At 37.4% G+C, this 17,957-nt stretch overlaps 2 protein-coding genes across 17 annotated transcripts in view; one reads left to right on the top strand and one right to left on the bottom strand.

Annotated features, from left to right (window-relative positions):
* NUDT6 (nudix hydrolase 6) overlaps positions 1-515 on the bottom strand; it is a 30,724-nt gene extending 30,209 nt beyond the window's left edge. Inside the window, exon 1 of the mRNA XM_063637931.1 lies at positions 407-515. The gene's annotated coding sequence lies outside the window, so the exon portion shown is untranslated. The remainder of the gene's footprint in view (positions 1-406) is intronic.
* The window catches only part of AFG2A (AFG2 AAA ATPase homolog A), a 384,876-nt gene continuing 367,274 nt past the window's right edge, over positions 356-17,957 (top strand). For 4 of the 16 annotated variants that reach the window (XM_055274654.2, XM_055274653.2, XM_063637923.1 and 1 more), the window contains exons 1-8: positions 416-578; positions 4,949-5,073; positions 6,350-6,525; positions 10,743-10,801; positions 11,413-12,054; positions 13,023-13,152; positions 13,408-13,464; positions 15,422-15,545. In XM_055274654.2, coding sequence (XP_055130629.1) covers positions 416-578; positions 4,949-5,073; positions 6,350-6,525; positions 10,743-10,801; positions 11,413-12,054; positions 13,023-13,152; positions 13,408-13,464; positions 15,422-15,545 — 1,476 coding nt within the window. Of the gene's footprint in view, positions 579-4,948; positions 5,074-6,349; positions 6,526-7,855; positions 8,175-10,742; positions 10,802-11,412; positions 12,055-13,022; positions 13,153-13,407; positions 13,465-15,421; positions 15,546-17,957 lie in introns of those variants that run through there. The other 12 variants (XM_055274647.2, XM_063637928.1, XM_063637924.1 and 9 more) reach the window with 8 other exon arrangements.

Here is a 17,957-nt window from a genome sequence, read left to right as displayed (position 1 = left end):
GTCCACCAGCCCTTCTCAGCAATTTGCCCCGCTCCAGTTAAGCGGGGAAAACCTCCTCCTCCACCGCCACCTACTTATTTTGTTTGATAGTTTAATTCAACAGACGTTGTTTAGGGATGGGGAAGCCGGGAGGAGATGCAAAAACGTCCTGTTTTTCAGGAATTTACAATCTAAGTGGCAGTTCCATTCCCGGAACCTATCTTCTTTCACAGACGCTGTTACAGCTGTTCCAAAGACTGCTGGTTTTGAAAACGCTCAGTCCCTCCCACCACGCTGTCCGCTGCTGCGCTCCACTCAGGGGATTACGGCGCAGGGGCGGGACCTCGCTGACTTCTGCCCCGGAAGTTTTTCTCTCAGTTGGAGCGCTCACATTGAGTCCGCTTTTCTACCGCTTCGGCTAGGTTACCTTGTGATCATGTCTTCCAAGAAGAACAGAAAGCGGTTGAACCAAAGCGCGGAAAATGGTTCGCCCTTGCCCTCTGCTGCTTCCTCTTGTGTGGGGGCACGGGCTCCTTCTGCTGGATCAGACTTCGCGGCAGCCGCCGGGACTCTGACGGTGACCAACTTATTAGAAAAGGGTAAAGAATTCCGGGAGGGAGACTAGAGGCCGAGGGGGCGCAACCTGAGGGGAGGGCGACTCAGTGATACTGACTTGGAGTGCAGAGACTTTTGAAAGTTGGGCGTGGCACGGGTCTGAGAGCGGCACAGAAGCGTGTAAGACTTGTGTGTGTAAGAAACATGTAAACGTAGCTGCGCCTGCACTGGAAAAGTTAGGCTGAAATGGTTTATCTTTGTCCAAGGTTTCTCTTTTGTAAATTATTTTGAATTTTTAAGTTGCAGTTGAAATGCTTTGTCTCATTTAACATTAACGACACATTTAATGGCAAAATTGTTCATAACTAGCGAACATGGGATACTTATCCTAAAAAACTAAATAACCAGTAAAAATGTGGATCACTCTGCCTTTAGGAGTGATGATAGCATTTTCTTCCAGTACTACACTGGTTATGATATTTAATAACTGCTAGTAACTGCACACTAGTGTTAGCAGTATATATAGCTCATCTAATTTCTACAGAAGCCGTGACCGATGGGTATAGTAATGACTGTTTTATAGAGGGAGGAAAGTTAACGTGATTCCATTCAGGCTACACAGGTACTAAGTGGCAGAGCCGATATTTGAGTCCAGATGTGTTTGACTTAAAAGCCATTGTCCTAGATGACAGCTCCCTTGATTTGGGAGAACGGATTTATACTTAAAAGTCTTATAAATTGAATTATAAGTTGAAAATTTATATTTGATGTGTAATAGCTTTGAACAATGGACCAGACTAAACTAGTGGCAAAAATTTTTATGTCTAATCAGACCTTAAAGACGATTTAGAGTTCACATGGTATTTTCACTCTTCCTTACCTATCGGAGGACAACTCGTTCTGCCCTGAAGGTTCAACTTGTTTTTGAACTAGATCCTTCCCATTGACATCTAAACATGCTCATTTCTCTTCCATCTTAAATCAGAACAAAAGCTCCACATTTTCTTCCTGCAACCATCTCTCTGCCCATTGCCAAACTTCTTAAATGGAGTGGTCTCTGCCGCCTCACCACTTACATACTCTCCCGAGCCTATTCCTCTTTGACTTCCACCCCATCATTCCATGGAAACTGTTCCTGGTGTGGTCTCCGAGCATCTCCGTGTTGATAAACCTTACTTGACCACAGCAACTTTTGGTATTGTTGACCATTTCCTCCTTCTTGAAACACTGAACTTCTTATGTGTTGTCAAACTTGCCTGGTTTTCTTCATCTTTGTTGATGTTCCATCATTTTCCTTTGCAGGCTCGTCCTCTTCCCTTGACCATTAAATGTTGAAGTTCGTCAATTCTTAGTCCAAAACCTTTTTTTTCCTCTCAATAAATCCTCTCTCCTTGGCAATTTCATCCAGTGCCCAGAGTTTCCCATCTATAGTCTCTTCAGTGTCAGATTTATATTTGTAAATCTTTTGTTTTTGCGCCTTGATATATTTGTCTTTTAGCCAAGTACTTCTCAAGCTGTCTGTGGTGAAGACTTTAAAATTTACAATAGGTCACAGATCGGCACTTTTGTAAAATACAGTAAAAATGATTTTCTAGAAAAATAAGGAAAAATTTTTATTAAACAGATGTGAAATTACTCTAAATTTCAGTAAAAGCTTCTAAACACTTATTCTCCTGTTTTGTACTTGTCATGAAGCAGTAACAAATCGTTGTGGGTCATATTTTGAATAGCGCTGTACAGTAACTCTTCTCATGAGTATCTCAAAGATACTTCAGGACTAACTTCATGAGCCCGTTATTTACTCCAACAAAATAAACTTCAACTCTGTTCAGTTTTTCCCATTGCAAAATTCAGAAACCTAAGAGTCATCCATGACTCTCCCCCCAATATCTCACATACCTAGTCCACCACTAAATCATGTTTATTACCTAAATATTCTACATATTCCTCTTCTGCATGCCATTCCTACTGTTTCTACCTTAATTTCAGACACCATCATCTCTCACCTGGACTGCTACAACAGCTTTGTAACTGATTTTCCAGCTTCCAATTTTGCCCCTTATTCCTTTTCCATTCTGCAGCCAGAATGATCTTGTAAGATGAAGATCTTGTCATGACATTGCTTTTCATCCCTTTCTGGGCTCCCATTGCTGTCAGAGTAATGACCAGCATCTTGATGCAGCCTATTGCACTATTGTCCTGGGTGGTCTTGACCTTCTTTACATGGCTTTTCTATGTCTCCACCACTCTGCCTATACTCTCCTGAGGATGCGCCATACCCCCTTCTGCCCAGGAACTTTGTACATGCTGTCCTCTTTGCTGACAATTATCTTTTTCTTCTCCTCATTTACTTAGTTCCTACTCTTCTTTCAGACATGATATTAACATCACTTCCTTTGAGAAACATTCTCTTATTCGAAATTAGGTCAGATCCCACATTATAGGCTCTCCTGGCACTCTAAGTCATTTTTTCATTGTATTAATCTTAGTTTATAATTTTACAGCTATTCACTGATTGTTTAATCACTCACTTCATCCTACAAGGCTATAAACTCTGTGAGACTAAGGACTTGTGAACAAAAGTGCCTAGCATAGTATCTTCCATATAGTAGGCATGTAGTACATATTTGCTGAATGAATAAATGAAGGGTGGATGGTTGTTTGAAATTATCTTTACTATTTTGTCAGTTAATCTGATACTTAAGGTGCTCAATAAATGTGAAAGTAGTTAATGGGGAAATTAGATGTTGACATATTTTTAAAGTATTGGAGGAGTGAGGTGAGAAGAGAACTGTGTGGACAACTTGAGTAGACCTATATAGTGTAAGCAGAGAACACAGTGGTGACGTTTTGGAAACTGAGACCGGTGGCTGGGAATTTGAACATGATTACCATTGAAAGACAAGGTGGAGAATAAATCCTGGGGCATGGAGAATGTGCTGGATAGGGTGGAAGGAGAAGAAGAAAACTAAAGTCTTGGGAAGGACTGAGAACACTTGTGTGGTAATTGTCAAGAGGGAAAGGTGGTTCATTGAGGTTTAGGAAGAAAGAGGCAGGAACTGAGTATTATGAGATCATCTAACAGCAGTATGCTTTACTGTTAATGACCAGCAAACAATGTAAGAGAACTAATGCTCATTGGAAGGTTGAATTTCTGTCCAGCTTCTCGTTTTATGCAGTATGTGTTAATTTCGTTTTATACTCAGTGCTGTTCATCTTAGCTCTGTGAGATGCTTTGTTTTTCTAGATTTGCACCTTACATAAGAAGGAAAAGAAACGTGTTGGGGAGTTATTTTGTAGTGACAGAATAATGTAAATCATATTTGTACCTTATGGTTTTGCTTTCCTTGATTTAATTTCTTTTTTATTACAAAATATCTGTTTTCTGATTATTAAGGAAAACTTAGGTAGAGCTCTGTGATTATGGTATATATGTTTACGATAAATTTTATAATGAAGTTGTGACATTTTAAAATTCCCTAAGTGTTTCTGCTGAAAAGAAAATCATTGTATACTTATTTACTACATTTATTCATTTTATGGCCATTTATTGTGCAACGGCTGTATTTAACGCACTGTAAGCATTGGAGATACAGAGAGAAATAGGACCCAATTCCTGCTTCAAAGCAGTATACAATTAAGGAGAAAGACTAAAACAAATGAATATTATGATAAATGCTATTAACTGGCAGCACACAGTTGATAAATGCTATTAATTTACTATGATAAATGCTATTAACTGGCTGGGGGAATTAGAGGAGGGACACCTAACTAAATATGGAGCTTGGTGGGGGTGGGGTGGATAGGAAGGAGTGGAGATGTCAGCACATCATTTTCAGAGGTGGTGTTAACTGGACTGAATTCTGGATCGCCCTTTTCAGCCAAAAGTTGAAATCACTAGTGGTGATTTCAGTCAGTGTGTTTGTATAAGGAAGATGACTTGTGTTACTATCTTTACATATTCTTGGTAATACAGAAGAAAAAGATCTGGTGACCATAACGTGGGGCAGAAGTAGAAACATAACTTAATCCTCTAGAGCCAGATGGATGTGCCAGTTCCCAGTTCAATCCTTTGAATACTAGTAGCTGACTCAACTTTGAACTTAAAGAGACTCTCTTTTGCAATTATGTTCAGTTCTTAATGAAACTAGAGACTGAGAAAAAAAGAAACCATTACTCACCCCATAAAACATCATCTTTTTAGTTAATACTTAATATGTTGCCAGTAGACCTTCAAAAGCATTTGGTTTTAAATCTGTTTGTTATAACAAAAGTTGGAACACTAGTTTCTCCAGGGTATGGTAAGTACATTCATGTGGTTATATGGTTAGAGTATTTTTATTTATTGCAAAAGAAAGCATGCTTTAACTTCTGTTACGAAGTAGTACAAAAATAATTTTCTTTTCCTTCATAGTAGATGACAAAATTCCTAAAACATTCCAGAATTCCCTTATTCATCTTGGACTCAACACTATGAAGTCTGCAAATATATGTATAGGTCGACCAGTGTTGCTTACTAGTTTGAACGGAAAGCAAGAGGTAAGAGTCTTTTTCAATTCCTTAGTTTAGAATTACAGACTGAACATTGCAAATCCAAAAATCTAAACTCTGAAATGCTTTTCAGTGCCATGGTGGTCAAAGGAAATGCTCATTGGAACATTTTGGATTTCAGATTTGGGATGCTTAGCCAGTAAATATAAGGCAAATATTCCAAAATCGAAAATTCAAAACGCTCCTGGTCCCAAGCATTTTGGATAAGGGATACTCAACCTGTGTTTGAGATGTTTCTGATTTTAATTTTCAACACAAGCAGGAATAAATGAAAAACTGTATTTTAAAAGACATTAACATGTATATTACTCTCTGTTCCTTTGCTGTCTATGACTCTGCTGGGCATAGTAGCCCCTAAAATGTTATGTAGAGAGAAGTGTTTCCTCTGGCGGTAGTGACAGTATTTCTCCCTGTCAGTTATATTTCTTTATAAAAATATTATTTTGGGGTAAGAAGTTCACCTGTTCTGTATATAAATATTTTACTGTTCTCCCTGGTTTCAGCTGTTTCTCCTTGTTGTCATTTTTCATACCTGAGATTCTAAGCCTAGAATCTTTCCTGGATCATTTTTGGCAGCTTGGCTTTCTTCTCTCCTACCAGCCCCTTATCTTTCGTGGCTTTCTCTGATGCTTCTCTGATCTGCTGGGGATCCTCTGGAAATACTTCGAAATTTTTTGTCTGCTGATGGCACCCCTTCTATTCTTTTCATTTTTCTAGCTTATACTTTAAAGTTCCTTTACTGTGTCTTGTAGAAGAGAGGACTATAAATGTGTGAGCTCAAGCTAGAAATTTTCGCTCCTCCCTCTTAACGTTTAAATCTGGTAAGACCCAGGTTCTGACAAAGCTCTTGTTCTGTGTCTCTCACTATTTCCTGGATGTAGTTTAATTTCCAGCCTGGATTACTTTACAAGTTATCTTGCCTTAATATTTTTGTCATTTTCTCATTATCACCTGTTAATGCCTTTATCTTTTTTCATGTATCTTTCATATCTTCTACCGTCTTCACTGTGGGATCATTCTTGATCTTTAGAAAAAGATGTAATATTTATTAAAAAGTTTATTTTTCATGAGCCCATGTAGTATTTACATTTTTTAAAAAATGCAATTTATCTTATTGCAATTGGTATCAGATTGTAACTCTTTTTGGGTAAAGACTGTATTTTGCATATCTAAGTGCTTGACTGTGCTTAGCATTCTACCTTATAAATTGATGGTATTCTATGAATATTTATTTTCTAACATTTTTATTTCCTCTGTCTGGCAGGTCTATACAGCCTGGCCTATGGCAGGATTTCCTGGAGGCAAGGTTGGCTTGAGTGAAATGGCACAGAAAAATGTGGGTGTGAGGCCTGGTGATGCCATCCAGGTCCAGCCTCTTGTGGGTGCTGTGCTACAGGCTGAGGAAATGGATGTGGCACTGAGGTTTGGCTCTTTTCTTTGGTAACTATCTGGATCAAAGCTGCCCAGTAGAAATATAAATCACAAATGTAAACCACATATGTAATTTTGCTTTTTCTTGTAACATTTTAAAAAGTAGAGAGAAACAGGTACAATGAATTACAATAGTATGTTTTATTTAACCAATATATATAAAAATGTATTTTAACATGTAATTATAAAAAATTACCAATAAGGGCTGGGTGTGGTGGCTTATGCCTGTAATCCCAGCACTTAATCCCAGCACTTTGGGAGGCCGAGGTGAGTGGATTACTTGAGCTCAGGAGTTCAAGACGAACCTGAGCAACATGGCGAAACCCTGTCTCTACAAAAAATACAAAAAATAAAATTTCTGCGCATGGTGGTGTGTACCTGTAGTCCAGCTATTTGAGAGGGTGAGACAGGAGGATTGCTTGAGCCTGGGAGGCGGAGGTTGCAGTGAGCTGGGATCACGCCACTGCACTCCAGCCTGGGTGACAGAGTGAGACTGTGTCTCAAAAAAAAAAAAAGTTACCAATAAGATATTTTACATCCTTTTTTTCAAGCTAAGTCTTCAAAATCAATGTGTATGTTATACTTACAGAGCATCACAGTTTGGACTAGCCCCATTTTAAGCATTTGATAGCTACATGTGCTGCGTAGCTAGTGGCCATGGCCACTTGTGTTATATTAGACAACCCAAGCTAAATGAGTGCTATATAATTTATAGACTAAGGACTTTTATTTCCATTATTAGAGTGTGCCCTGACATTTTAGGTGAGAGTAATTTTCATTGATGAATATTTAGCAGTGTTTTCCCCCTTGACTTGCAGTGTAATCAGGGCTTCTTATCTTACAGTTTTAAAGAAAAGAGTAGATTACTGTGAGTCAAACAGAAACAAGTTTTAATTAAGACTATGCAAGCAAAAAACCTGATTGTATATTTTAACTTGTTGATTATTCAATTTAGTAAAACAAATGGTCATTACTATCAGATTTTAAAATAATCCCTCACCACAGGCTAATTGTTTGAATCTACCTATCAAGATAGTTAAGGTATATCATCCATCCCCCTGGATATTCTGTATCTAATAGGATTTCGACTCGGTTTGCATATACGAGTCTTATCAAAAGTCACTTACAAAAAGCATCTTTTTATACTTTAATGTCGCCTTAGTAATAGTTTGGGGGATGTGTTTACAGTATATGTAAGAACTACAAACCATTTTCTAGTCATCAGCTTGATCTTAATATGTTTTCTTCTCTTTTGCTACTATTGTAGATTTTAGACTAGAATTTTGGCATATTTTTTCCTTTATAACAGGAAAATGTTTTCAGAGCTTACAGTAACAGTTTAATGAACAATAAAAAGCAGAAGGGACAGGAGACAATATGTTGAGTACCAGCTGTATACAGAAGCTTTGTATATATTGCATGTATGTATACACACACACACATTTACCCTTTCCTTTTTAAACAGATGAAATAGCTCAATGAGGAGAACTTGCCTGATACTTTATGAGGTAGTTAATAGTACTGTTGAGATTAAACTGGATTATTCCTCAGACTATGTCTTAAAACAGTGCTACAGGTAGCAGTAATTCATTGACTGGAATTAGCATTTATGATGACCTACAAACTAGTCAGACCTCTTGAGCACACAGCAGTCTTAGGTAAGTAATGATTGCTTATTATAGAGGACTGGATATGTTTTAAATGAAAGCTCAGGTTTTAAAATATCTTCTGTTTTAAATGTGGCAGCAGAGTATAGACAAGAAAGTTAACTTCCAGTTGGGAAAATCAGTCATTTTAGTCTGCTTAAATCCTTCAGTTGCAACTGAAAGATTTTATTATTAATAGTAATGTTAGAGCTCCTTCTAGTGGAAATTATTTTATGTGCAACTATTATTTTTTTAAAAGCAAAATTGGTTTGATATTTTTACTTTTCTGAAATACCTTCTATTCTGAGTTTAACGAAAGCAATTTAAGTATAACTTGGTTTAGAGTTCCATAAACAAAAGTAAATGTAAGCATTTAAGGAGATACGTGCAATTTTCTCATTAGTTTATACATATATTTGATTCATGAAATTACCCCCTCATTCTGTTTCTTTCTTGCTCTCTCTTTTATATGAATATATAGTTGATTCTCATTATTTGTGGTTAGCTATGTTGTATTAAAGTTGCCTTGAACACCATTAGCAAATACTGAACCATTTCTCCTAGAGGGAAATACAAATGTGTGTGTATATACATACATGCAACACACACACACAATATGTGTAGTGTATATATATGTATATAATATATATACATACACACATTTTACATAGATTATAATCTTAAAACTCCAAAGTAATTCTTTCTGGTAGATTTTATTTTCTTTATTTTACAAAAGAGAAGAGGAGATTTAGAAGTGTTGGAAGTGTTAAGGGACTTGCCTGAGGCTGCCCCGCTATAGGTGCTAGTGTTGGGATTCACACTCCCTCCAACTGACCCCAGGCCTGGAGCTTCTTCACTATACTGCTGTGTCCCCTATCACTTCCATTCTCTGGTCATCTCTGAATGAGAGCTGAAACAAGGCAGAGTGTCACCTTATCCTATATGGTAACATGGGTGTTGGGTGACCCAAATTTTTTGCTGCTCTTCCGTGTCACTAATGACCACAAATGCTTTGTGAGTATTGATTTTGGGGTACACATAAATTTTTGGGAGTTGGTAAATTTGCAAATACAGCGTCCACAGGTATTGAGGGTTGACTATATTGTATTATTACTGATAAAAGTGCTTGGAAGCCAGATGCCGTGGCTCACTCCTGTAATCCCAGCACTTTGGGAGGCTGAGGTGGGTGGATTGTCTGAACTTAGGAGTTCGAGACCAGCCTGGGAAACACAGTGAAACACCGTCTCTATAAAAAATATATATGTATAAAAATTAGCTGGGCGTGGTGGTGAACGCCTGTGTTCCCAGCTACTCCGGAGGCTGAGGTGGGACGATCACTTGAGCCTGTGAGGTAGAGGTTGCAGTGAGCTGCGATCACACCACCGCACTCCAGCTGGGTGACAGAGCGAGACCTTATCTAAATAAAAAAAAAAAAAAAAGTGGAGAACAAGTTTTTTTTGACCAGATGGGCACACAGGCACATGCCACCACATCCGGCTAATTTTCTTTTGTATTTTTTGTAGAGATGAATTTTTGCCTTGTTGCCCAGGCTGGTGTTGAACTCCTGAGCTCAAGCGGTCCACCCAACTCAGCCTCCCAAAGTGCTGGGATTACAGGCATGAGCCACCGTGCTCAGCTTCCAGTCACTTACACTTCCCCTTGAGCTAAACTGTCCCCCTCCACTGGTCACTGACAGAACTAGACAGCTGTTTGTCTCTCCTCCTGATATGGGCTGCTTATGCATAGAGGAGGAGGAAAAATGCTCATGTTCTAAGAACTCTCCAAGAGCAGATTTCTGTATAAATGTATGATTTTTAGGTGTGTTCACTTCCTGCACTTAAGCAACTCTCTGGGGAGACAGTTATCATTAGGAAGGAGGGGATCTCATTTTTCCTTGGTCATGCCTTTTCTCCAGAAAAAAACCTTCATTGTAACCATTACTCCTCTTTTTCCTACTTCTGTCTCTTCAAGTAACGTGCCATAAAGGACTTAATTTTCTTGAAGAAATAATTTGTAAGTTATACTGAGAGAATGAAGTAAGTTATTAATTAGAGTCTTTCTCCAAGCTAGGCAACTTTATAAAGGGAATTATTAGTTTAGGTCAGCATTTTAAAAAAGTTTTTGACTATGACAATAAAAAATGGATTTTTCATCAGATTCTTTGTATATACACATCCATAGGTATAGTGCTTATATGCGTGCATATGTGTACATATGTGTTAGAAGTTAATGTTTTACAAAGCAGTATTTACCCTTTCTATATTCAGTGTACCCTGCATTTCTGATTCTATTAACAAAGTGCTGAATGAGGCTGACTGAAATGATTTCATTACCCTTGTGTTTTGAAGAACATTGATTTAGGCCACTAAGGCACCAGATTCCAAATGATATTTTCATGGCTGTATGTTTCTGAAAAATGTCCATCATTTCAAAATTGTATACATTATTTATTTTAAGGTTGCAGGTGGATTATTCTTTTGATTAAGTCTATATTATAACTATATACATGTAATTTTACACCACAGTTTAGTTTCTGGTGTACCTAAAGCTGATTTCTGTCCCCTTCTCATCCTTTTACAGTGACAAAGATATGGAAATTAATGAAGAAGAACTGACTGGTTGTATCCTGAGAAAACTAGGTGAGACAAATATTTTAAATTGTTTTCTTAAGTTTTAAGCTGCAAGGCATCAGCAAATAAAGTGTCTTTGAGGGCTTATATATGCATAGTAGTCTTCTTCAAAATAGCTTTGAGAATATTCCCCTCAATGAATGAATATACTTTTAAGATAGGGATGTGCTGCTTTTCGTGGTTAATTGGCAGTTGAGCAGTGGAAAGAATATATGACTTGTCTGTGGAAAGAGTCAGTGGTAGAATTGAGACTTTTAACCCTTGCATTCTTGCCCTTTCCAGTGACAGATGCTATCTTGGAGTGTTGGTTTGGGTGGGCCATTTTCATTTAGTTTATTATTGAATATGGAATGCCTGGCTATTTGTTGATGTGACTGATAGAATCGGAGATCTACTGAGTGTGGAGGATTTCAGACAATCATCTTTTCCTTCTGTCTCCAGATGGTGCTATATTATAGGGGAATATTAGGTCCTCAATTTTTTATGACAATTATTTTATTAATACTCTGTCTTTGATTTAGTCTTTTTAGATAGTTAGTAGATGAAATATATTGCTATTTAAACATTAAACTGGTAAAAACCATTATGCTAACATGTATATTTAATAAACTGTTTTCTAGATGGCAAGATTGTTTTACCAGGCAACCTTCTGTATTGTACATTCTATGGACGACCGTATAAGCTACAAGTATTGCGAGTGAAAGGGGCAGATGGCATGATATTGGGAGGGCCTCAGAGTGACTCTGACACTGATGCCCAAAGAATGGCCTTTGAACAGTCCAGCATGGAAACCAGTAGCCTGGAGTTATGCTTACAGCTAAGCCAGTTAGATCTGGAGGAGACCCAGATCCCAACATCAAGAAGTACTCCTTGTAAACCAATTGATGACAGAATTACAAATAAAGCCAGTGATGTTTTGTTGGATGTTACACAGAGCCCTGGAGATGGCAGTGGACTTATGCTTGAGGAAGTCACAGGTCTTAAATGTAATTTTGAATCTGCCAGAGAAGGAAATGAGCAACTTACTGAAGAAGACAGACTGCTAAAGTTCAGCATAGGAGCAAAGTGCAATACTGATACTTTTTATTGTATTTCTTCAACAACAAGAGTCAATTTTACAGAGATTGATAAAAATTCAAAAGAGCAAGACAACCAGTTCAAAGTAACTTATGACATGATAGGAGGCTTAAGTAGCCAGCTGAAAGCAATTAGAGAAATAATTGAATTGCCCCTCAAACAGCCTGAGCTTTTCAAGAGTTATGGTATGATATCTTCAGTTTATTGCACCCAAAAATGTTAAATTCAAATTAAAAGACAGTTGGCACTTATCTAATGATTGCTCATCCTCTTTTCCTGTTTTTATTTTCTGAGTATGGTAGAAGATTTCAGTTGCTTTGGGAGATGCCAGTTAAATGGGCCATTTTCTATGCTTTGGTATTTTTAGGTTGTAATGTGAATTAGTGACAGCCTTGTCTCTTCTAATAGCATATTTCCACAATTACCTGTATTGGATCTAGAATAAGTATCTTGTCATGCTGGGTCATCTGTAATGACTGAAGGAATAAACCATTCAAATACATTAGATAAAACTTCTTAGGAAATGTAACTGTGTACCCATCTCTTTGCACTGAAGCAGGTAATTAAGGGAATGGCTTGACTCAGGAAACTCAGGGCTTCCGCTGCATTATTATTGCCAAGATCCTTTGCATATATTTGGTGTGTCTGATCTCTCTGCTTTTTCCTTTCTCATAAATCTTACATATACATACATGTATGTATATATATGTATGTGTAAAATGAACCCTTAGATTGGCATTTCGCTAATACTTACGTACCTTTTATACTAGCAAACATATGTACTCTTCAAGATGGTTAGTTGGAAAAAAACTGGGATTGGTGGCTTGTCTACCTGTGTTGTCTGCACTTCGTTTTTTGATCGTTGATCTGTGTTGTGTGGGATGGGGCGTTGCAACAATGTGGGTGTCCAGTTTTTTTTTTTTTTTAACCAACATGCTTCCTCTGTTCTGTGGTCTACAGAGAGAGAAAGTCATTGCTGGGGATCAGTGTTTGGGCTAGTTAGTACATCTTTCTGGAGGGGGAGAAAAAACTCTTGACTCTTTTTGTGATGCAAGGTAAAGTTAAATTTTATAACTCATGTTTGAACTTGTATAATGACATTTATAAGAAACCTAGTAATGGTGAATCTAGTGTTTTCTACTTTTTCTTCCAGGAATTCCTGCCCCTAGAGGAGTGTTACTTTATGGTCCTCCAGGTACTGGAAAAACAATGATCGCCAGGGCTGTTGCTAATGAAGTTGGAGCCTATGTTTCTGTAATTAATGGTCCCGAAATTATAAGCAAGTAAGTACATGATTTAATAGAGTAAACTTACTATTAAATATATTTCTAAATGTGGTTTTTAAAAATGATTGTGTAGTATTCTGTCTGATATTTTGTACATTGAAATATTTTGCTTCTTAATAAAAATTGTTTGGAAAATTATTTTTGAAAGTAATTTTAAGTGTTATAGAAATACTGAAAATTTAGATTAGCTTTTATAGACAAAGCTTTAAAAACAATAAGAAATGGTCTTTAAATGTATTTTATTTGTTACAGATTCTATGGTGAGACTGAAGCAAAGTTACGTCAGATATTTGCTGAAGCCACTCTACGGTACTCTTTATTTTTAAATGTTTTGGAATTAATAATCAAGGCTATATTAGTCAAAGTGAGACACTAGCACCTTATACAAAGCATAAACAGTAGTACAAAAATAATAGTGATAGTAGTAGAAGTAGATTATAGATCTAATGAAATTCTATCTAATCTTTAAAAGTTTGATAAATGTTATTAAATTACATAAAGTAGAAGAATTAAGACATAGCGTTTGATAAGTCATGTGACCTTGTATGGGCATAGAAATCCATGACTTTCTTTAGGTGCTTAGGTGTTTCTAATATGTTTAGTTTTTCTAGTAGACTGTATTATTGTAGCTCTTTATACTAGAACTTTGTTATGTTATACTTTGCTTCAAAGGGATAAATCTTTTGCCCATTAAATAATGACTCTGGCTGGGTGTGGTGGCTCATGCCTGTAATACCATCACTTTGGGAGGCCAAGTCAGGAGGATTGCTTGAGCCCAGGAGTTTGAGACCAGCCTGGGCAACATAGTGGGACCCTGTCTGTTTAAAAATAAAAATAATTGGCTGAGTGCGGTGGCTCACGCCTGTAATCCCAACACTTTGGGAGACCGAGGCAGGCAGATCACCTGAGGTCAGGAGTTTGAGACCAGCCTGGCCAACATGGTGAAACCCCGTCTCTACTAAAAATACAAAAATTAGCCAGGTGTGATGGCAAGTGCTTGTAATCCCAGCTACTCGGGAGGCTGAGGCAAGAGAATCTCTTGAACCCAGGAGGTGGAGGTTGCAGTCAGCCGAGATCGTGCCATCGTACTACAGCATGGGGGACAAGAGCGAGACTTTGTCTCGAAAAATAAAAATAAAAATAAAAATAATTAGCTGGGCACGGTAGTACATGCCTGTAGTCCTACCTACTAAGGAAGCTGAGGCAGGAGGATCACTGAGCTGGGAGATCAAGCTGTAGTGAGCCATGATTTCACCACTGCACTCCAGCCTGGGCAACACACACCCCGTCTCAAAAACAAACAAACAAGCAAAATCAAAACAGTGGTAGAGACATAGCCATATTATGAGTGATGTTACGTTTGACCAAGTTATAGACCAATATCCTAATACTCATTACAGTGTAACATTGAAACCTAAATTCCTGAGCTCAAGTGATCCTCCCCCTGTAGCCTCCCAAGTAGCTGGAAATATAGGTGAGCACCACCATGCCCAGCTAATTTTTGTATTTTTTTTTCTAGCAACAGGGTCTTGCTATGTTGGCCAGGCTGGTCTTGAACTCCCAGGCTCAAGCCATTCTCCTGCCCCAGCCTCCCAAAATGCTGGCTGTCTTGGTGTTTAATATCATAACTACTGCTCTTGAATCAGAAAACCCGCCATTTCTGAAGGTTTTTTTTCCCCCAGTGATAGTAGATGAAATAAGCAGTTTGTAGTCCTAGTATTGTACTGAAAATTTGTAAACTAGTGGTACACCTTATTGTTTAGTATGCTTTTGTTGTTGTGTTCATGGCAGTTGAGATTTCCTTCTGTGAGAGAATTCACATCTGTTTATGGGAGAATTGATCATCTTGCAAGTTTTTATTTTAATGGTTTAAAAATAACAAGGCATTTCTAGTTTATGTCCTTTGGTTTCAAACCTGTTCCAAGGGATAGTATCTCTGGCCTCAGCTTCTGAATTGATCCAGTCATAACAACTTAATGGGCATTACTGGGGAGAGTTCTTAAGAGACTCTTATCTCTTAAGCAGCATACTCTACTCAATTACCCAGCCTTTTAATGGAGGGCAGATATAATAGAATATGAAGTTAGTGAATTAGTATTTTGGGCTAGAATGAATCTAAGGTTTTTTAGCTTAACATTATAATACCTTTATAATATTAAGTAAATTCTAAATTTGATATGTTGCATTTCAATTAAAAAAATTAAAACTAAGTAAAACTTAAAATCAAATATTGATAAGAGATTTCATTTTACTTGTTTGTTTTTAGACACCCATCAATTATTTTTATTGATGAGCTGGATGCACTTTGTCCAAAAAGAGAGGGGGCCCAGAATGAAGTGGAAAAAAGAGTTGTGGCTTCACTCTTAACACTGATGGATGGCATTGGTTCAGTAAGTATAGCACTAATATTGATTCTGTGTAGGGTTGATTCTTAATACTTATGTGTAGTGGTAAAAACTATTGAATGTGTCAGAGTCAGAGTCTTTGGATATTTTAGGATAAAGGAAAAATATTAGCCATAGCAACTAGGGAAAAGATCTGTAAAATAATTTGCTTTAGTAGATTACTTAGTAACTGTTAGGACAACATCATAACCTGGAAGGTTTTTTCTAGCATATAAAATACTATACCATGATGGATTTATTTTGTGATAAATGCTATTAGCTTTAAAACTTGAAGCAAAGATCAGTAAGGAAGATTTAGCAGTTAAATTTTAGAGGATTTTATTTTATTATTATTTATTATTATTGTTTTTGAGATGGAGTCTTGCCCTGTCATCCAGGCTGGAGTGCAGTGGTGCAGTCTCAGCTAACTGCAACCTCCGCCTTCTGGGTTCAAGTGATTCTCCTGCCTCAGCCTCCTGAGTAGCTGGGACTACAGGCATGCACCATCACACCCGGCTAATTTTTTTTTTTAATCTTGTTAGTAGAGACGGGGTTTCACCATGTTGGCCAGGCTGGTCTCGAACTCCTGACCTTGTCATCTACCCGCCTTGGCCTTCCAAAGTGCTGGGATTACAGGCATGAGCCACTCTGTCTGGCCTTAGGGGTTTTTATTAAGAAATGTCATGAGTAAGTCTTACTACCCGTGTAAAAATGGACTCTCAAGGCTTTGTACTAGGGAAATGAAAGAAAGTGAGAATAATGGAAAATGTTTTGTACAACATTTAAAAAGAACTTATTCATATTACCAGATTCTCTGATAGGGGATATGTTCTCTTTTTTTTTTTTTTTTTTTTTTTTTTTTGGAGATGGAGTTTCACTCTTGTTGCCCAGGCTAAAGTGCAGTGGTGCAATCTCGGCTCACCGCAACCTCTGCCTCCCAGGTTCAAGCAATTCTCCTGCCTCAGCCTCCCAAGTAGCTGGGATTACAGGCATGTACCACGACGCCCGGCTAATTTTGTATTTTTGGTAGAGGCGGGGTTTCTCCATGTTGAGGCTGGTCTCGAGCTCCTGACCTCAGGTGATCCACCCGCCTTGGCCTCCCAAAGTGCTGGGATTACAGGCGTGAGCCACCGCGCCTGGCCAGGATATGTTCTTTTATTAATAAAAACTATATGCTAATTATGGAAGGAACATTCATAGGACTAATAAGAGAATAGGCATGAACAAAAATTTTCTAAGACTCCTGACATCCATTAATTAGAAAAATACACTTTTTATGCAGGATTATGAATAAGTAAAGTTTTTGGAATCATAATATGTTAGAACCACAATAAATTTTAGAAATTATGTAGTATCAAGTCTCTTTTGCACATTAAAAAACTGCTCATTTAGAACTTTTTGTTTTTTACTGTCTAGTGGCAGAAAGTAAATATGTGACAATAATATAAAGGTTTGGCGTTAAGTCACTTATATACTAACTTGTTAATAATTTTAAGAGTCTGTAAGAGAAAGGTTGTCACCTGGTGGAGGCTTCCTAACTGGTTCTTAGTCCTGGAACAGTACCTAGGAGTGATTTTCATGTCCCAGGTTGATTCTCAGGCTATAAAGTTGAAGAATTCAGTGTTATTAGTAGGCTGGAGATAGAGTTGTGAGGACAGACTGTCCCATGATAATAACACTTACAAGAGAATGATGTATAAAATAGTATGCTAGTTTGTCCATTTACAGTAAGAGATGTGACTGTTAAGCAGACCAAATGTTTGTGTTTATGGATGACCATATTTTCACCTTGATGGCAGATATAGAGAGCTGTCTTACAATTACAAGGGTTCTTGGTAAGTAGGAAATCAGATGAAAGGCTTAGTGTTGGAGAATCTTAATTATTTCAATCTGCTGTCTCTTTCTCTGCCACTGGGATAAGCCTGTTGTGGATTAGTATTCTTGCCTTTGGGCAAGGAATGAAAACATGTGATACTGATGTTTTAGTCTGAATATATTTAAGGGTCTGTTTTTGTACTTTTAAACTTATAATTCATAGATTCGCTGTAGTCCATGCATTGTCTGTTGGCACATTCAGTATAATTGATTAGGTTTGAGCTTTTTTTAAATTTTTTTTTTTTTAACATAAATTGCATTCCAGTTATGCTTGTCTCTGGGTCGTCTGAATAGAATATTGGATAATTTCTACAGGTGGCTGATCATGATTATAGTTCTTTATTATTTGGTTTTCATAATTTCATTTTCAGAGAGTAAAAATACCTATATATTCAAAGGTGGCTGATACTTGGATATTGGTTATATTGTTGTCTGTATTTTCAGGAATTTAAAAATGTATCCATATAAAAAAACTAGTCTATAAGTGAAGACTTTTTAGATAACTTTCTAATAGAATCTTGTTCTATTTGAGTATTATATGTG

This window comes from Symphalangus syndactylus, chromosome 4 (assembly GCF_028878055.3).
Source record: "Symphalangus syndactylus isolate Jambi chromosome 4, NHGRI_mSymSyn1-v2.1_pri, whole genome shotgun sequence".
Taxonomy (NCBI): Eukaryota; Metazoa; Chordata; class Mammalia; order Primates; family Hylobatidae; genus Symphalangus; species Symphalangus syndactylus.
The sequence above is the reverse complement of the archived record's forward strand: the minus strand, read 5'-3'. Positions and strand labels throughout refer to the sequence as shown.